This window comes from Phymastichus coffea, unplaced genomic scaffold (assembly GCF_024137745.1).
Source record: "Phymastichus coffea isolate CEN01 unplaced genomic scaffold, Cenicafe_Pcof_1.1 PCOF00142, whole genome shotgun sequence".
Taxonomy (NCBI): Eukaryota; Metazoa; Arthropoda; class Insecta; order Hymenoptera; family Eulophidae; genus Phymastichus; species Phymastichus coffea.
In genome coordinates this window covers 337,050-358,370 of record NW_026706953.1, presented here as the reverse complement: position 1 = coordinate 358,370, position 21,321 = coordinate 337,050, and the positions used below count along the sequence as shown (strand labels likewise).

General features: G+C 44.5%; 1 protein-coding gene across 1 annotated transcript in view; it reads right to left on the bottom strand.

The window, feature by feature from the left end:
* Window positions 1–7,174: 7,174 nt before the first annotated feature.
* The window catches only part of LOC131672102 (uncharacterized), a 29,401-nt gene continuing 15,254 nt past the window's right edge, over window positions 7,175–21,321 (bottom strand). Inside the window, exon 5 of the mRNA XM_058949060.1 lies at window positions 7,175–7,286. Within this exon, the coding sequence (XP_058805043.1) occupies window positions 7,175–7,286 (112 nt within the window). The remainder of the gene's footprint in view (window positions 7,287–21,321) is intronic.

Below are 21,321 nucleotides of genomic sequence, written 5' to 3'. Positions count from 1 at the left end.
TGACACGGTGTAGTTCCTCTCGTGTTCATTCAGTGTGCGGCTCGCGTAGCATACCGGGTGGTCGTACCCCTCGTCGTCCTTTTGCATCAGGCATGCTCCGAGTGCATAGGACGACGCGTCGCAGTGCACATAGAACATCCGGGTAAAATCCGGACGCACTAGCACTGGGGCCTCGGTCAGCGCTTGTTTTAGCGAATCAAACGCTTGTTGCTGTTCGAAGTCCCAACGCCAGGCTTGGTTCTTGCGCAACAGCTTCGTTAGGGGTACTTTGAGATGTGACTCGTGCTTGACGAACCTGGAGTACCACCCGCACATTCCCAGGAACCGGCGCAACTGTTTGATGTTCCGCGGGGCTGGAAAGTCCAAAACGGGTTTCACGCGGTCGGGGTCTGGCCGCAGCCCGCTCTCGTCGAGAAGATACCCCAAAAACGTCACACTCGAGCAACCAAACTCACTCTTCTCGACGTTGATCTCCAGTCCCGCCTGAACCATGCGCTTCAGCGCCTTCTCGAGCCACACCAAGTGGTCCTCGAACGTTTCCGTGACTATAATCACGTCGTCGAGGTACTTGAACACGTGCGGCTCGAAGTCTGGTCCGAACAGTGCGTCCATCAAGCGCATGAAGGTTGCAGGGGCATTGACCAATCCGAAGATCATCCGGTTACATTCCCAAAGGCCGCAACCCGGCGCTCCAAAGGCTGTGTACTTCTTGCTGCCTTCTTGCAACGGTACTTGGAGGTAGGCGCTCTTAAGGTCAATTTTGGAAATGTACCGGGCCCCTCGCAACCGGTCGAGTATCACATCTACCCCCGGCATCGGATAAGCGTCGATGCGAGTGGTTTTGTTTACCGGTCGCAGGTCGATGCACAGGCGGTAGCTTCCGTCGTGCTTTTTAACGACCACCGGTGCGCTACACCACTCGCTCTGGGACGGACGGATTAACCCTTTTTTGTGCCAGTCCGCAATCTCCTGGCGGATGAATTCGGTGACCTGCGGGGAGTACCTGCGCATCGGTGTCTTGATCGGCCTCGCACCCTGTACGTCGATGGCGTGTTCGATCAAGTCCGTTTGCGCCGGTGATTCCTTCGGCACCACTCGCCGCACCAGCGCCTCGATCTGTAGTCGCTGGGGTTCCTGCAGTGTCGAAAGCCCTCCAACTTCCGCGGCCAAGCTCAGGTTCCTCGGTCGGTCGGGAAAGTATATGCGGTTTCCTATTCTCTGCGCAAAGTGATACCACATGTCCCGACCCGCGACACTCCATGTGTCCTCCTTGGCATTTAACCGAAATCCGAACGCACGGATGAAATCCTGTCCCAGAAACATATCGTACTGCAAATCCTGCTCGCACGCATATGCCTCAATCGACCGGACCACCGTGTCGATCTCGATCGTCAGTCGCAGCTTCCCCAGCATACTGACAGATGTGCCCGAGAAACCATTCACCGCGCCAGGGATTCTTTGCACTCGAGCTCGAAAGTCTTGTGTAAGCCGGCGACCCACAACTGATACTTGTGCCCCTGTATCGAACAGGGCGCTGTACGCTTTGCCGCCAACGAGCAGTATGAGCAGTGGGCGGTTTTCTACGATTGCGTCTAGGACGGGGTTCTCACCATCAGATGCGGCCGAACAGTCAGTCGTGACCTCCACGACCACCGCCCCCACCGGAACCGACGAAGCTTCCAGTCCCTTCGTCGCGTTCCTACCAACTGGAGCACACACTGCATCCGATGGTGACCCAGAGGATCCCGGTTGTTCATCAGTGTCCACCGACGTCTCAGACGAGGGGGCAACCCGTGGCGATGGCTCGCCGGCGGGCACTGCCACCCTCGGCCGATGCCTCTCGCTCTCCGGTGCCTCACGCAAGTCCTGGGGTTCCTCATTGTCCGTCTCTCGCCAACGGCTCTCAAGACGCTCTTCGAGCTCTACCCAATAATCCTCGTCCGTCCCTGTCTCCTCTCGACCCTGAATTCGTACCTTTAGGTCGAATTCATCGTGCCCGAGTTCTGCAGCCCACTGCGGGTTATTGCCGAGAGCGTTGGGCCACCACTCCCCGCAGGCCGGTTTTCCGCCAGCCTCCGTATTGGCTCGCAATTTGCGCAGGTGCGGAATGTGCAGTTGGGGGCCTGACAGTTCTGGCACGATTCTTTCGACCTACTTAGAGGGCAACCCGGGGCGTAGTGTCCTGGCTGATGACATCGGAAGCAGATGGGGCTTCCCTGCACTGGGTTAGTCTGGTTTCGGCCAGGACTTGGGCATTCCGAGATTCGATGGCCTTCTCCATTGCAACCATAACACCTCCCCTGGAAGTTGGCTCGATCCTGTCCGGTCCTTGAGTTTTGCTGGCGCCTCGCAGCCTGCGTTGGCGCCTGTAACGATGGGGCAGTTCGCGGGTTATCACCCGCACCCCCGGTGTTCCCCTGAGCCTGGTTGTTGGGGCTTTTCCGCAATGTGGGCTGCACTGGGCTGCTCGCCGCACACTGCCCCCCCGATTCACTACCGGATGACCGTCCGGTTGTGGCGGTGCCGGAGGTTTTCCCCTTTTTCTTCTTCTTCTTGGCTTTGGCCTTATCTGCTACAGGCACCTTCGTCGGGGTAGCCACGGCATTGGCTGCTACGTGCGCCCTCTTTCCTTTCCCCCGATAGGCGGCGTCTTCCACTGGTAGGTTGTCCTTGACCGACGGAGGGTGCCATCTCTTCTCGCATTCACGATGCTTCTCTAATTTCTCGCCGTAATACTCCAAGTCGCGCAGGGTATGCACGGACTTTTCCCTGATATACCTTCCGTATTCCGGGTTGAGACCCGCTTTGGCCAGTCGGACTTGTTTTCTTTCCGAGGGAGGGGGTCTCATCCTTCTGATGACGCTCTCAAATGCGGTCAGGTAGTCGCCAATGGACTCGTCTTGGGCTTGCGTTCGGCGAGCCAATACGTCATATAGCTCCTCCCTTGACAAAGCTCGGCAGTAGTGTCGGCGGAAACTGTCTGCGAAATCTCGGAACGTCCGCCACGTTCCGAGTTTGTTGGCCAGCCATACCTCCGCGCGGTCCAAGAAAATCACATCCAGGGCCGGCAAGACCTCGCAGTCCGGGAGTTTGTACATCCGCACGCAACGCTCAAGCTTCTCCAGGAAACGTTCCGCAGCCGAACCCAGTGCCCCGTTGAATTTTAAATTCCAAGTGCGGAACGCTGTCACGGCATCGGCTCGCTTCCCGTTCAAACGTCCCCTGGATGCGCCCCGTCTGGAGTCGCAAGAACTCGACCTGGCCCGACCGCCCCGACGAGACCGGCATCGGCGACGAGAACGCGGTTCCTCAGGGCTGCTCATGGAGCTCCGAGTGCTCACCTCACTCGACTCCGAAAAGCTCACCCGCGCTTCCCGTCGCCTTCTGCCGAGCCGCCTTCCCCGGCGTAATCGCCCTCGATCCGACTCGCTAGACGACTTTGGCGACGACGCCGGAAAGTCGTGGGTCGGCGTTTCCCCCCACTTGCGCCGGAAGTGGCTATCATTCGTTCAAGTCGGTCAGCAAGGCCGCCGGAGCTCGAACGTCCGGGGGACTGTCCCCGGGTCTCCTCCTGCCCCATGCCAGTCGCTGTACACCTTGGCAGTGTGCGAGTAGCCGGCATATCAATGGGGACCCGAAGCGGTAGGGCCTCATGCGTTATTGGGGCCTGACCCCCTGCGCCAAACCCGAACGCTTGAAGCACCAAGACTAGTTGGTTCAAGACCGCTGGGTCGATCATGGCGAGACTGGGGGGCAAAACGGGATTCGGCTGTTCGGGGACTGGTTGTGCAGGACCCAAGGGTACCACACGCGGTAGTGTCGCTGCTCCCAGCCCGTCCTTCCTGTTTGCGTACGTCGCATCCGCCCGCGAATCTATCGGACCTAACACGGAGACTTCATGCCTTCCCCCTCTTTCGGTGCCCGAAGAACTACTCGCGTCCCCCGCGTCGATCAGGGTACGATTGGCCAAGTCAAACGGCTCCGCTACCCCTGCCGCGGGGGGGGGAGTGCTGGACTTTCTTCCGTCCGGAGGGATGAAGGAGGGAGGTGTCCCCTCCTCCCGACGGGTTGACGTTCGCCTCCCGAGTCAAGGCCTGCTCCAACAGCGTAGCCAGGCTCTGATCGACCCCTGAGTCCCGGTCCCCTGCCTGACCGGCCTGACCCGATTCCGGTAGACGTCCCGATAGGAAATCCTCGGGAAAAAGGGGAGCATCCGTCTCTGGCCGTGCGGCCATAACGAAAGCCCGGAAAAATCGATCCTGAAGGACGGTCGTCTCCCCCTCGGCACTCAAACCCTCCTGGAGCATCAGTTCAGTGAGTTGCTGTGGGGGCATACGCAGAATGCGCGCGCGCAGTTGCTGCAATTCAGGCTGCCTCTTAAGGCGACGAATAAACAATTCTTGTTTACCTGGGAGGGGCGGCATCGTTATCAGGCTTTGATCTCGAGGCAAAAAATGCAGGTAAGCCCCGTTGGCAGTACTGCCAACACGCGACTTGAGCACCTCAACCGATGCGTTTTCCCCTAGCCACTGGTCTTTCGCATTCGTAAAAGTCCAAGAATTCTCAGGCGTTTTGCTCGAATTTCCCAACCTATCCACTGGAAAACACGACGCACACACAATAGAAACAATTGATAACCACAATATCAGGTCGCCGCTAGTTACTCCTGAATAAACGTCCGAAAAGGCACACAAGGATACCCGATCACGCGTACGCACCGCTTATCCCCACAAGGGATGCCATGTAACGGTGAAATCCAGTCGTCCCTCAACGGATGGCTCGTGACTGTCCGTACAAATTATTTATTCGGGGATTCGGGAAGCAAAGATCGTTCCCGCGGTTAAATAACGCGCCGAGCACGCGCGTTAATCGTACGCGAACCGTTATATTCAGGATGGGAGTGACGACATAGGTAAGGGAGAAAAAAGAAAGGGGCGGAAGTAAGTGTGACAACGAGCTTTAATAGTAATTGTATTAATGACAAAATAAAAGAGTAACTAAAGCCAACATGAAATTAAATAATCGGATCAAATCAAATAATCGGTTAACAAAGTGAAATAAAGAAAATACAAAGAAAAAGAAATTACGAAATCATTAAGGCGAATAAGCAAAGAAATACAAAGAAATACAAATAAAGAGAAAATCATAAAATAAAGCGAAACTACAAATTAAAGAAAACCGAAGTACAAAAGAGAAAATTACAATAAAATAAAATAAAATAGACGGCCCGGGACACAATTATGAACGACCTCGCAATCGGCAGGGCTGCCGAACTGCGAGGTGTTTATTCGACGCCTCGGACAGAGAGAGAGAGAGAAGGAGAAAACACTACACCGACCTTGCCTCGCGTTAGCTGCGTTGTCCGCCTCGGTACTCCTATGCTCGTCTCCCAAAATGCTCTGCAAATACAATTAAGATATCTAGGCAATCGCTCTCCTTTGTATCCTCGTTTCTCCCTCGTCACTTGCTACGGTGTTGTTGTCGATTGTGAATGTTGGTGTCGTTGTTAATGTTGGTAAATTACTGTTGTTGTTATCGTTGTTGTTACTGCTACGTTTATTGCTATTGTTGTGGCTGTTGTTAGTATGTTCCAAATGTGTTCGTCTGCTGTGGTTGCGAGGAGTGTGCGTGTGCGTGTATATGTGTGTCGCGTTGTGCTTCGTTTCGCCCAGCTAAACAAATCGGCGCGAGACTCGCACTCACCAGCTCACCAAGATGGCCGCACGCGCGCACACGCCCGCGTCACCTCGCCGGTCGCCCACGTGCACCGGTGCCGGCTTCGTAATTTATAAGAAACTTCAAACGAAACACTCCGCGCACCGGGCACGTATCACATATGTCTCGAATCTTCGGCGAGGGCGCGGGAACTCACAGACAAAAAACAGGTAATTCGGAAAATTTGTGTGCGCGCGGCGGATCGTACGACTTTTCAGCAGACACTGCCGATCTCCTCTCCTCAAGCCGGCGAGATGCGCGCGCAGGCCTGCCCGCGACTCGCCGGCTTTCCCCTATCTTCTGTCTCTCTCTCTCTCGTTACGCTCTCCTCGTTGGCTCCCTCTAATCGCCGCCGTTGCCGTCGCACCTCAAAAGAAAAGAGCGAGACGGAGTAATTAGAGTGTGCTCAACTGGCGCACTCTCCCCGCTCGGCGAGGCACACGGGGAATCGGTGAGAGCCCGGCGGAGAGCAACGGTCGAGCCGTGATTCTCCGTCACAGCTTAAAAAACTATTACTTATTCGTTTTTTTTAAGTCAGCAATTTTAGCTCACGTTTTAAAACTTAAATATAACTAATACGTTCGAAAAAAATATATGAATATTGTACGTTATTCTGCATGATTTATGAGTTAGGTCTCTCAATTAAAAAAGCTCATTTTCTACTAAAATTCATTAATTCATTTTATCATTTTATAATTCAGTATTAACTCATCGGTATAATCGTGCCATTATAAACGTTAAGCATATGTATGTCCGCATCATCAATAGTTTTTAAAATTATAAATTTTGTAATTATTCTCAGTGTGATATCCAAAAGATGATATATGCTCACTATTGGCGAGATATTGTTGCTGATAGTTACTTAATAACTTTTTTACAAATCATATTAGTTCTAACTAATCATACCAGCATATAATTATGCACAATTCTCTACTATAACTATTCAAAATGGTTTTCAAAACAAGTTAAAAGAATTACGAACTGGAAGAAACATTTCTTCAATTTGTCATTGAATAGTTATTCTAGTGAAGTCATTCTAGTGAAGTTCTAGTTTGAATTAATTATGTTTCGCTTCTGTTATTAGTTTTTTCAAATATTCATATTTATTATTTATATACGTTTTTATTGAATAATATAGACATTCACTAATTCCATGTGAAATTAAACAAGGCATTCAGTTAAATTCCGTACGTGATTTTCCAGCCAGGTATCTTAGATCAATGATTTAATGGCTGAAAGATTGTGCAACAAAAGCTTACTTTATATAAGAAGAATAATACATTTTAGACGGAAAGTAGTCAGCTATTAAAATATGAATAATAAAAATAATCAAAAAGGGCGCAACTTTCAACTATTCATTTTGCATACGTCTTGAATACATGTAATTTTATTTCTATTAGTTCAAAAACTGAAATTGAACCTACACCGATAATTAATTCATTATGAAAAATAGAAATGATTACTCGATAATTTCTTGATGTTGAGTAATGCAAGTTCTTATTCGCTGATAATTTTCCTTTTCCTTTGATTCCTTTTTATAAGTTTCTTCGAAACAATTTTCAATACGACGGCTGAAAATTAAAAATTAATGATATAAATTACTTGTGTGAGGCAATGTAATAATTGTTTCTATACTAATTTTAATTTACCGTAATTATAAATGTCAATACAAATAATGAATGTAATTATTATTAAAGACAACGTTCATTGTTTAATTTTTTTAACATTCGAAACGCCAATAATCCAATTTAATTGAGATTAATATTTCTGTGAACTTTATTTTACAACATATTAATCAATTCTTCAATTATAATTTTCTTCGAATGAGAGCTGTTTATTAATAATTTCGAATGCATGCAGGGGACAAAAATTTGATTATCTAAGTATAGAACAGATATTTTTTAATTGTGTTTTGAAAAATTTACTCGCGCAAAACTTTGATTAGATATTCTTTTGTGACGTCGTGGCAACGACACAGCTCAGGTGCGGCTGAGGCTTAGCGCAGTCTCAGGATTCGTTGTCGCCAGAACTGCGATTTCTCGCCTAAACTGGCGTGGATCACTCGTCAAGAAATTGTCTAAATCGAGGGGGAAAGTGCCACAGAGCCTATACTTCCGCTCTCAGATTCCGATCGAAAGTCGTAATCTTTGAGCTAGAAGCACCACGGGTCCTATCAATAGTAGTGCCCGGATTTTCTAATAATATTAACACCTGGAGCCTATCAAAAGTAGTCTCCAGCTAATAAAAAAAAAGGGAAACACGAGCTATTACTTCGCTAGAGAAAAGAGAGAGGAAAGTATAGAAATAAAGGATTTTTCTTATTCGCTTACTGTCTTTTTTTTTATTAAGAAGTTTTGTTGAGTTTGGTGTTGGATGTCTTCTCCTTGTTCAATTCCAGATTTATTCTGTTATTTGGCTGCTTGGCTCTCTGCTCCTTCACTGATAGCACAATGTTGAATTTTCTTCTCTTGATTTTTTTCTCCACGACTCTGATTTTTTTCTCCACGACTCTGATTTTTTTCTCCACGACTGTCGCTCGAAGCTCGTACATCTCTTTTTATACACTGGGGGTGGCTGGGTGGTAAGTCCCTCTCTTAGCGTCTTAGCTTTGGGAGGAGTGGAGTAGGCGATGATGCTTTCATTGGCCTATTTGTCTCTTCTCATTTTCTTCACTGATTTTTCGGGCCCTAATTGGAGCGGGGGCGTGGAGAAAATCGGAGGAGCGAACGCAGAGGTACAGGCCTTGGCTCGTGAGATGGCTCCTCGAGTACCATTCTCAACTAAGATTTATCCAATAAGCGGATTTACAATAACTTAAAAATTATTCTTTTTTGTAAACTCGATAACTTACAAGCTACTTAGTGCTAGGAACAATATTGTATTAAATTTTTCACTAATCATACAATTCTATTTCAGTTTTAATCGGAGTATTAATACAAAACTTATGTAACTTAACAAGGCGATTATCTCCTAATTTCTTACAATAAAAATCCGTTTAACAATATAGTGCGCGTATATAATAATTTTTTTTTTTTTTGGATTTTTCTCTGTTTTTCTTATTTTCTAACTAATCCTAGCTTTGAAATGAGAACTCGATGAGAGGTTTGAGAAGTCATAATTATCCGGGATGTATTGCGATAATGAAACAATTGTATTTAGATAATTTTAATTTTATTTCATTTCAATGGTAAATTTTTGAGCATTCTAAAAGGAGGAAAAATCCGTTGGAAAAGTGGCTTACAGGATGTTAGTCGCAGTTTTATGACTCTCTCCTCTCATCGACATGTTGACACGTGTTAAACACATACAAGGGGCTACACGCTCTTTGCATGCGTTTGAGAACGCTGGCTCGGATGCAGTCGCGGTTTTATTGTTTTTCGGGGAAAAATTCTAATAACTTGTTTCGGTCCCCCTCGCTTTTGAGCGACTGTTCTCGTTTCTCCGCTTGTCTTAAATGCTATACAGAAATATTAAAATTTTAAGAAAAAAATGGTCCGCCGTCACACTTTACATTCTTTTATTTGGGTTGGGCTATTTACGATACAAGAGGTCGTAAAACGTAAGTTCTGAAAACTAGCTTGTAACAACAGAGTATTATTCCCGGCATTAGCAAGGCTATCCTTCGGCTGTCTATGTATAATTTTTAGAAACACCTGAACCCTCTTATAACTAACTAGCACACTAGGCGATCATCTCCAAAAGGTTTGCCGGCGGAATCGACATTCATCAGTTGTATGTTGCATGATGTAGGTGTGATTCATGCGGATTGTGCGATGCGCGTTAACACGTAGTCTTGCATCATTTATGTACCACACATACCATTATTCGACTGACAATGAATTGCACGCGCAAGTGTCACTCGTTTTAACGTCGTATGTTTTTCTTGTTTCTCATCTTTGTACTATATGTCAATACGCTTATACGAAAACTCATCCGTAGTAAATAAAATTCATATATTAATAGAAATGATTAGGTATTTGTTTAAATAAATAACTAAAGATGGATTGAATAAGACTGGTTTATTTTAAGAGCGATGTTGCTCGTTCAACGTACAGAGACTGAGTAATTACATCCACAGGCTGTTACTGACCCTGCTTCGACAGCCCTTTTTTCAGGTAACTAGAATTTTCTTACATACTATCCGTTGCCGTCGTAAAAATGGCGTAACTTGGCAGCCGTCACGAACGTGTCATAAATTTGGCAATTGTCTGTCAAATACACGGCAACCGCCTGTTGTCGAACGGCGTGAAAACCTGAACGGCTATTTACCTTCTCAAAATTTTACTACCTACATCTACTGTATGTATATAAATTATGGCTATATATTCTAATATTTAACGTATCGTGTCGATTTTGAAATCATATACCGTGCAACGTACAATCTTTGTTGGTTTACATTAAGTAATATGAGTTTTTTATGCCTCACGACTTTTTCCCATTAAGCGTGTGCAGTTATTTGAATTTCACTCCATTAAATTTATTCTTAAGCTAAGAGTAGTTAATTAAAATTTTGGAATTTCTTTTTTTATAATAGGTCTTACCAAAGGTCAACAAAATCGTATTGATCACATAGTAAAGAAAGGTATTTCCTTCAAGATTCAAGTAGTCAAACTAGAGAAGTATCTGAACGGACCCAACCCCGACCCTTTTAACGCTCCGCTACGATATAAACGTTTAGATTTACTCTATATCGATATTATAAGATACAATAACAAATATTCCTCGGTAGATACAAACAACCTTTATCTAATAGAATTTTTAGAAACCGCCAGTCGCTATTACGCGGTAGGCAGTACTGTTGCGAACATGCAAGCTGATCGTACTTCGCAGGTCGCTAATTCAACATTAAACGCATCAATGAGTAATATCACTATTAGCAAACTTCATGATTTGCCTAAAATTTCTTACATGTCAATTCCAGTGTTTGGCGGTGATTGTCCAAATGGGGCACACTTTAAAAGTAGATTTATCACATCAATATATTCTCGATTTGATCTCAGCGATGCAGTCAAATGCAATCACCTCCTTAATTCGCTTTCAGGAAAAGTTTTAACAAAAGTCCAACAATACGATCCAAGTGATGAATATTATCTAAAGGTTTGGTCTACTATTCTTGATTTGTACGACCAAAGGCGAATCGTCATAGTCAACCATTTCAATGAAATCTTGGACATTCTCAAACTTTATAGAAATAATTCAGATGATCTTGCTAATCTCTTAGACAGCGTTCGTTAACATCGACATATCTTGAATAGACTTGGAGCGATTTCTGAAAGTAACTGGATTGTAGAATCGTCGAAAGTTGTTTGCCTCCTGCAATTTACAATTAATAACAAGACAGATTGAAAATAAACGACCTCCCAAAATTAGAAGATCTTTTGATTTTTCTTGGTTTTTCTTTACAAATTTGTTCTTTGAGTTCAGAAAACATAATCATCCTCTACAGGAGTCACCAACAACAAAAGAAAAAATGCTAGGGAACACTCCGCGCAAATTCAGGTTAAATTGCCAAAATTATGAGAACTTTCATGAAAAATGCCGTTCTAATCTCCATTTCTATATTTCAACCTTCTTCAACAAAGGATACTTCTTTAGTATGCTTTAAGTGCAAGGGATTTCATTTAACCTTTCTTGTATCAAACATCTCGTTCCTAATGAAGCCTTTCTACGCTACCTTTTCGATATTCCAAAAGGGATCTAATTAGATGATCCTCAATTTCATCTCTCAAAACCTGTCGATATTCTCTTAGCATTTAGTACAACACTTTCTGTCCTATCAGTGGATCAGATTAAACTTTAGTCTATCAAATTCATTATTGTTTTGCAAAAGACCAGGTTGGGTTGAATCGTGGCCGGAGGGGTCTCTGAGCGTGTTCCTGACAACCATGACTTGTGTAAAATTGTTAAATTTGATAAGTTGATTGAATGTTTTAGGCTCATCGAAGATTTCGACCACGAACTGGTCGAATCTTCTTGTAAGCAGCATTACGTCGCTCACATCAAAAGAGATTTCTCAGGTCATTACATCGTTCGCTTTTCTATCCTAAACAATAAATTTAACCTTGGAGAATCTCGTCAGTAAACTCTACGGCGTTTTTATGTGCTCGAGAGTAGATTTCAATCCAAGCCCCAATTAGGAGCGGAGTACACCAAAGTTATGAACATGTATGTTTCTTTAAATTAGATTCTGGAAGAAATGATGTTATTGCTTCAGAGAGGTAACTTTGTCATTCGAAAGTGAGCGTCAAATCATCCTGTTGCGCTCCATTCGATTGACAAGAATATTTTTTACTTTAACTGTTTTGCCTCAGTCAACTGTGCAGAAAATCTTAAAAATCGTTTGAAATTCCCTAAAGGATCTGTTGTAATACAATATCTTTTACATGGATTCGGATGTGACATTGACTAAAAGGAAATTGTTGTCTGGGTTGTTGAAAATCTTTAACTCTCTTGGACTCTGTATGCTAAGGTCTTAATTCAAGACTGCTGGAAGGTACAGGTTACATAAGATGTCCTTAAAATGTTCATACCAAGTTGAAATTTTTAGCTTCTCAATTTCCCAAATTAACTGAAATTTCATTTTCACAACATTTTGTACTCTCCAAGTTCATCCAGATAGATTTTTATGACGCTTGTGCTCATAGATTCAGCGCCCACACTTTTCTGAGATCAGTTGATTCTTTTGGTCAGGTCCTAATGAGATTAATCTATAACAAATCCTGAGTTACACGTCTGAGAGAAGTCACTATTCCTCGTCTCGAACTATGCGCTACTTCGATTTTGAAATGATTCTATACTGAAGTGAAAGGGCATTTAGGTATACGAATACCAAGATAATTCTGTGATCAGATTCAACCATAATATTACGTTGGTTAAAAAAGACATCCATCTTCTTCGAACTTTCGAATCCAATCGAGTAGCCGATATCTAATTTTTAGGTTCTAAGGTAGTTCGTGCAGAAGATATATATATATATATACCATATATATATACCTATATATATATATATACCATATATATATACCTATATATATATACCATATATATATATACCTATATATATACACCATATATATACCTATATATATATATACACCATATATATACCTATATATATATATACCATATATATATACCTATATATATACAGGGTGGACCATTTTAAGTGAGCCAGTACGTTTTCTCGGAAACTAGTGGGGATAGCGAAAAATGTTTCAAACAAAAGTTGTCCAACTTGGAGGGGGACATACCCTCATGACCTTGCCTGTGTCCTTGGATGTAAGGTTCAAGGTCATTTCAAGGTCAATTTTGTTTTCTTAAACGGGACTCCCTATTTTTGACCCTGGATTTGGAAAGAACGGGAAATTCTACGTTCAGATGACCTATTATACGTGGGGTCTGGAGTGACCCTCAAGGTTATTTGAAGGTCATTTTTATTTTTTTACGAGTGTAAGATTTACGAAAAATAGTTTCATACAAAAGTTGCTCAATTTGAGGACATACCCTTATGACCTTGCCTGTGACCTTGGAGGTCAGGTTCAAGATTTTTTCAAGGTCAACTTTGTTTTATTAAACAGGGCCCCTCATTTTGACCCCGGATTCGGAAAGCGTTGATTCGCCCCTTTTATCATATGCTAGCGCAACGCCGTATGCTTTTCTAGCTTAACCATCCATTTTACCCCATAAAAGTAACATTTACCGTGAAGATAGAATATCTGTCATTGTATGGTTTGGCTTATCGAATCTCTTCATTCTCCCTAAACAAAAATTATTTTTTGATACAGCAGCTTAGTTTATTCGTTTATTTCACTGAATAAAGATTTTGTGTTCATTGAAGAGAATTTTTTTGTTACAAATTTTTATTAAAAATTAAATCAAAAGCCTTTTGTTTCGGAGTATGCCGGATTATACTGCGCGTGAACGTGTTGACATGATTATTATTCTTGGTCTAGCCGGAGGGAATTATCGTAGAGCTGCAAGACTTTATCAAGAACGTTTCCCGTACCGAAGACACCCTAATCGTAACACCATTCGAAGGGTTCATGTGAAAGCTCAACAAGGACATTTCTTTCGTACGCGAAGACATCATACTTACGATGAGAATGATGTTCGCGTGCTTGTGATATTGGCAATTATTCATAACAATCCTCATATTAGTACATTAAAAATTAAAAGAGAAACTGGCATACCAAAACAAACTGTCTTGAGAATTTTGAGAAGCCAAAAATTCCGACCATATCACATCACTCTCACTCAAGCCATCACACCAGATGATATGGAAAGACGACTGGAGTTTTGTCGTTGGGCAAGAGAAATGATTCAAAACGACAGAACTTTTTTCCGTAATGTCATATTCTCTGACGAAGCTACATTCAAAAATAATGAGGAGCTCAACAGGCACAACTGTCATTATTGGTCAGCTGAAAATCCTCATTGGCATCGACACATAAATCATCAGCATCGTTGGAGCGTCAACGTGTGGTGTGGCATTATCAATGGACATGTGATTGGACCTTACTTTTTTGAGGGAAATGTCAATGGGGAAAACTTTTCTCGATTTTTACAAAATGAAGTAGATGCACTACTGGAAGAAGTTGACCTCCAAACAAGACTGAGAATGTGGATGCAGTTAGATGGAGTTCCTGCACATTTCCACAGAAATGTTAGAGCTTACCTGGACAACAGATTCAATGGTAGATGGATCGGTCGCGGTGGACCAGTTGCATGGCCACCACGATCTCCCGACTTGACATCTCCTGACTTTTACTTATGGGGATACTTGAAGAATGTCGTTTATCAAGAACAACCAACTACCCGAGAAGACATGATGGATAGGATCAGGATCGCATGTCAGAACATACCGCAGGATGTACTACTAAGGACATTAGATAATTTTCATCGGAGAATTGAATTATGCATTCAAGGAGAAGGAAATGTCTTTGAACACTTACTGTAAAATATTTCACATGTAATTAACAATTGATTAATTTGGTAAATAAATAGTAAATCTAAAATACTTTAATCACTTATCTTCTTCATCACATTACGACCATGAATAAACAGGGCAACATAGACCGCACACGTGACGGCTAAACAAGACGTTGAGTAGAATTTCCGGTCTTTCCGAATCCGGGGTCAAAATGAGGGGCCCCGTTTAAAAAAACAAAGTTGACCTTGAAATAATTTTGAACCTGACCTCCAAGGTCACAGGCAAGGTCATAAGGGTATGTCCTCAAGTTGAGCAACTTTTGTATGAAACTATTTTTCGTAAATCTTACACTCATAAAAAAATAAAAATGACCTTCAAATAACCTTGAGGGTCACCCCAGACCCCACGTATAATAGGTCATCTGAACGTAGAATTTCCCGTTCTTTCCAAATCCAGGGTCAAAAGTAGGGGGTCCCGTTTAAGAAAACAAAGTTGACCTTGAAATGACCTTGAACCTTACATCCAAGGACACAGGCAAGGTCATGAGGGTATGTCCCCCTCCAAGTTGGACAACTTTTGTTTGAAACATTTTTCGCTATCCCCACTAGTTTCCGAGAAAACGTACTGGCTCACTTAAAATGGTCCACCCTGTATATATACCACATATATATACCATATATATAACAAATATCGCGCTGCACGGGGAAGATTATATATATATTGTGATGATGCGTCATCACAGAAAAACCTATGCTACCTTATGCTAGTTCTGCTCCTGCTAGAAACGTGCGGCCAAACGGCTATTGCCGCATATACCCACCCACGCATGTCCAGATCTCGCGACCTATGGTCCCCCGAAGTCTTCCCGACCGACGCGCACGACCCTTACGCCCGCGTACAACCCCTCACACACTCACGACCCGGTCCGATACTCCCCCGGGAAGCTGGAACCGAGCGCGTGAGAACGAGGGAGACAACCGATACGAGACCGATCGGACGCGATTGAGGAAAACCGGTAAGACCAACGAGAAGCAGATAGACAAGGATAGGCAAGCGACACTAACGGACTAGCCAATCGTTATCAGCTTAGGGGTAGCTAGACAAATGGATTGAAACCGACGCTATCTCCACAACCCGTAGGGAAATTAGGCGCCAAGACGCAACCAATGATAAAATTACGTGGGCAAGAAATACCGATATAGACGGCGCTGACACCCGGCTTAGCAACAAGCTAACCAATCATCTAACCGCTAAGGGGAGGTAAGCAAGGAGAAGCGGCGCGTCACCGAAAAATGCCGCGCCAGTACTCGTTCAGCCCTGGTGCCGACCAGACGTCCCGTTAGACTCTGGAGTGAACCAGGCCTAAATCCGCGAGTGAGAAGCAACAACAGAGTGAGTGAACAGCAAGCGAGAAGCAGCAGCAGCAAGCAACAGAAGCAGAGCAGTGGTAGCAGCAACAGCAGAGCAGTAGCAGCAACAGCAGAGTAGTAGCAGCAATAACCCAACAGCATTAGCAACAGCAGCAACGGCAGGAGCGACAGCAACTACAGTAGCGGTAGCTACAGCGGCGTTAGCCGCGGCAGCCGTGGTCGCATTCATATCGAAAAGGCACCCGAGTAAGTACGCTTATCCTTTGTTTAATCGCGTGATTGTTGAACGTCCGCGTTATCGGGAGTGCCGCATGACCTTCGCGCGATCGCTTAAACGTCCGTGTTTTCGGGAGTGCCGTACGACCTTCGCGCGCCAGACCGATCTACTTGCGCACATTTTCGTCACCGACCTCTCGGGCAAAGTTCGTTGTCGCGCCGTTGCCGTTTAATATCCGAGGCAAGTTTTTCACGCGCGCGCGTCTATATACCACAAAACCTCCGCCTAACCTTAACAAGTTGCCGATTAAAAACGAGCCCTTTTCCGTTTGTGAGTCGAGTAATTGTCCGTGTCCGCGTTTTCGGAAGTGCCGCATGATCTTCGCGCGTCCGATAAGATTTCCTCGAGCGCGCACCTTTTGCCACACACCTCTCGGACGCCCTTCTTTGTTATTCCGTCATGTTGAGTGTCGCCTGAATGACAAATTCTTCACGCGCGCGCGCACATTCGTAAATTCTTCGTGTGTGCGTCGGTTGACCGCCGATTTCTCCTTATGCAAGTTTTCTCGGCTAAATTGTTAAAATTAACGAGTTTCTGGCTTTCGCGCGGGCACGAATTCCCCGTACGCGCATCAGTTTCGCTGATCCCCTTTATATGATATTCTCGCTAAATCAAATTGTCGAGTTCCATATGACCTTCGCGCGGGAAACGGATTTTCAGTGCGCGCGTCTATTCACGGTTGTTTTTCCTGATGGGCTTTGTTAAGTGCCAAACAAGAGGGAATACCGCATGACCTTCGCGCGGGCGCCGAGTCTCTTAAGCGCGTCGACAAATTCCTTCTCTGAAGTCAATCGGATATACATACATTACGCGGGCCGCACCTGACCAACGTGCGACCGACCGATCCTGCGCGCGCATGTTTACTTAAATAAATTCCTGAGCTAGTACGCGAAGTAAATAATTTGAATATTGCATGACCGCGCGTTCGTAATCCATCGAGACCGCTCGTATCAACGATTGCCCGCCCAAGTCGACGTTGCGTCGCGGTACGCCATTCGTGCCCCTATCTGTGCCCCTAGTTGTGCGAGCGAGGCTCATGATGGCGCTGCCTTTCCGGGTGAGCTTGATGCTTTCGGCCTCTCGCTTGCCGGCGGAGAGGGGGACAGCGAGCAGTCAGTCGTTGCTAAGAGGTACACGAGTGAGCAGCAAGTGGTAAGAGACTTATCAACGGTAAGAGAAGCGAACCGCTTCACAACAAAAAAAGGGAAAGAGATCACGTTCTACAATAACGCCTGCGGGCTGCGTAGGCGTATTGGGTGGCTGAAGAGCCAACAAGGTGCTATCAAATCTGTGTGAGAGTGTGAGTGCGGGAATTCCCACCGCGTCGACGTTTCTATTGTTCGCGCGCGGCTCGCGCACACGTGGTTAATCGTTTCTAGTTCATAGTACTCTCGTTTCTTTGTTTAATCTCATTGTTCGTTCCGTTAATAAAATGGGTTTTTTATGCCTTCGAGGCTTTTTCCCATAAGTAAAGGTATTAAATTATTTCCAATGCATTCCTAATTCCATTCCTTAATTCCTCAAACATTCAAACAAAAACAAAAATTCAACAAAGGTGGGCGCAATTACCAGCTAGGGTAATTGCAAGAAACTCAACGCTACAATTCACGTAGTATAGGGGTATTCACGGGCGTAAGAGTATATGGCTTATCGAAAGCCCATACGACAGTTGTTCCGAGGAACAGAACTAACAGCAGCATCTAAAAATAGAGTTATTCCACAAAGGGTTTGGTATCATTAATATGCCTTCTATGTTCTACATTTTTGACCTTATATGTAATTGTGTGTGTGTTAGTGTTAATATGTGTGATTAAGTATGGGCCTGCCTATACGTTGGATAAAGGCGTCTTTCTCAGACTCTTCACCAAGATTTTATCGCCTGCTTTATATAGTGGTGTCGGTCCTTTTCTTCGCTGCGACACTTCTTGTTCGTATCGGGTCTTGCTTCTAAGCAGATTCGACCTTATGTCCTTTAATTTATCCAGGTGATTTCGTTGAAATTCATCTACATATCTAGCTGCGTCCTGGGATTTTAATTGAAGAGTAGGAAGATGTGTTTCTAGATGGGTTTTTCTGAAGTACATAGCTTCCATGGGTGCGTAGCCGGTTCCGTTTTTCGTCATGTTGTTGAATATGAACTGTATTTTCTTCAACTGTCGGTCCCAAGTATCTACATGATCTTCAACCAATATTTTTATTTACTCCTTTATGGTGGCGTGCGCTCTTTCTAAAGATCCATTAGAAGCAGGGTGTCCTGCAGCTATGATTATTGGCTTGATCTTGAGGTGTTTGATGAAAATCTTCATAATTTCCGACTGAAGACCTGGTGCATTATCCATGATTATTTCTTGGGGCGCACCGTACAAATAAATTGTTTTGATGCGGCAGGAGTTATCATCCATCCCCATTCAGACTGCCCGCATTGATGGTATTGAGGATAGAGTCTCTGCGTTGGAGAGTAGACTCGATGACTCTTCTTCCAGGATCGATGACGCCACTCTTGCGGAAATGTATGAGCAGAGAAGAAGAGAGCGTAATTGTATTCTCTACAATTTCCCGGAGAATGTCTCTTAGTCACAGGATACAATGGCTTTGTCTGCGCTTCTTGTTGGCGTGAAGTTCGACACCTCTGGTATGACTACCTTGCGCCTTGGAAAGAAGGTCGATGATAGAATTAGACCATTAAAGATTGTCCTTCGTTCTGCTGCTGACGCCCAATGGATCATGCGGCACTCTCCGGATATTTTTAAATCAGTTCCTGGCGTGAAGTGCGGACCTGATCGTACCATGCACCAGCGACAGCAGTTACGGGAGACACTTGCTGAGATTAATGCCAGAACGCGGGCGGGAGAAAATGATCTTAAACTTAAGTTTATGAATGGCATCCCCGGTATTTCATCGTCAAAAAACGCGTAGATGCAGCCAGGATTTCAAAACAACTGTCTATTTACTACCAAAATATCAGCAGCATCAAATCATCAATTACTGGCTTTGTTCATAACGTGATTACTTGTGCACAGAAATTTAACATTATTGCCCTGACCGAATCTTGGTTGGATGACACTGTGGAGGATGCTTTGCTGAGTATTCCTGGCTATTCGTTCGTGAGACTGGATCGTTGTGACGTTCGGAGTGGCAAGTCGAGAGGAGGCGGAATTCTTGTTTGGCTGGAGGATGCATGCTCTTTTCAATCACTTCAAGTCGTTAACTTTAATTTGGAGCATGTCATTCTTAAGCTTGATTACGGAGCACCCATCATTTTGTCTGTTGCCTATTTGCCACCTGTTTCTTCTCTCTCGGCTGCGACTTTCGAATCATCGATGGACTCCTTTTGTTGTTCCTTGGAGGAGTCGGCTACCAGATTTCCGGGTTCTGCCATTCTTGTTATTGGTGATTTAAATCTGCCTCGTTGCTCGTGGACTGCTGTTGATGGTGTGCTTTCGGCTGATGCTACTGTGAGTGGGGCCATTCGTAATTCAGCATTACGATTACAGGATTGTATGGGCTCTCTTAAGTGTGCTCAGCTCGTCCAGTCTCGGAATAGTTCGGGAAATACTCTTGACTTGACCTTTTGCAGTATTCCGGCGTTCCTTTGTGCACCAGTTGATCCGCTTGCGCCGTCCGACAGATACCATGAGCCTTTGGTCATTGTTGTCAACTTCGTTGTAACCACTTCGCCTGATTCTTTACCTCATAGTGCTCTTACCTCCTTCAATTTCAATAAGGCCAACTATTGTGATATTAATTCATCTCTGCTATCTACTCATTGGGATGATCTTTTTGATGGCCACCAGCAGGATGTCGACATGGTGGTTGGTGGTTTCTACAGAAAGTTGTCGGAAATTATTGGCTGCAATGTACCTCTAATGGGCTCTTTTGTTGCTAAATTCCCGAATTGGATGTCTGCGGAATTGAGATCTGCAGTCTCTCAGAAGAAGTTGGCCCATCGGACATTTAAGGCTACGGGGGATGGTGGTGCATTGCATGATTTCAGGATCTTCAGGACGGCTTGTAAGCGCCTTGCGTTACGTGATTATGGCCTGTTTATTGAAGATGTTGAAGAGTCGTTGCAGTCTGATCCGGGAGAATTTTGGAAGTTTGCAAATTGTAAGGATGGTCGCTCTGGTTATCCTGATAATATGTATTTTAATGATGTTGCTGCTTATCATGGCCAGGATATTGTTAACTTATTTGCGGATCGATTCTCATCGGTCTTTTCTGCGGCCTCTCTTCGGGATGGCTTTAACGGGCTTTCCTTCGACTCACATGCGCTGTCAGAAATGTTGTTCGTGCTCGACGATGTGAAGCTTGGTCTTGTAGGCCTTAAACCATCATCCGCGGCTGGGCCTGATGGAATTCCGTCGACTTTCTTTATTAATTGTGTTCATAATTTAGCTCAACCGATTCTTTATATTATGAATTTATCTTTACGTACAGGCACCTTTCCATCGGCCTGGAAACAGGCTTTTGTTATTCCAGTGTACAAGAAGCGTGGTGACAAAAGAGATATTTGTAGTTACCGTCCTATAGCCAAGCTGAATGTCCTCTCCAAGTTGTTCGATCGTCTGGTGTCCATCAAACTATCACCCTTCCTTCTTCGCTCTATAAATGTCTCCCAGCATGAGTTTGTTCCCCACCGTTCCACAGTCACCAACCTCGCAGAGTTCGTAGAATTTCTTGCTGATGCTTTTGATCAGGATCGTCAAGTAGATGCTATCTATACTGATCTCACTAGTGCCTTTGATTGTGTCAATCATCAACTATTAGTAGCTAAATTATCATTTTATGGCGTCCATGGTCCTTTCCTCTCCTGGTGTTTCTCTTATTTATCCCATAGATCATACTCCGTAAAACTTTTACGATATAAACTTTTACGAAATAAATGATGCTTTCTCAGTTATTAAGTCCTCTAATATCTCCTTCTATGCCGACGATGCGAAAATATTTAAAGTTATCTCCTCCTATAACGATGCTTATGAATTACAGTTGGATCTGGAGAGATTTTGTGATTGGTGTTCATTAAATGGGCT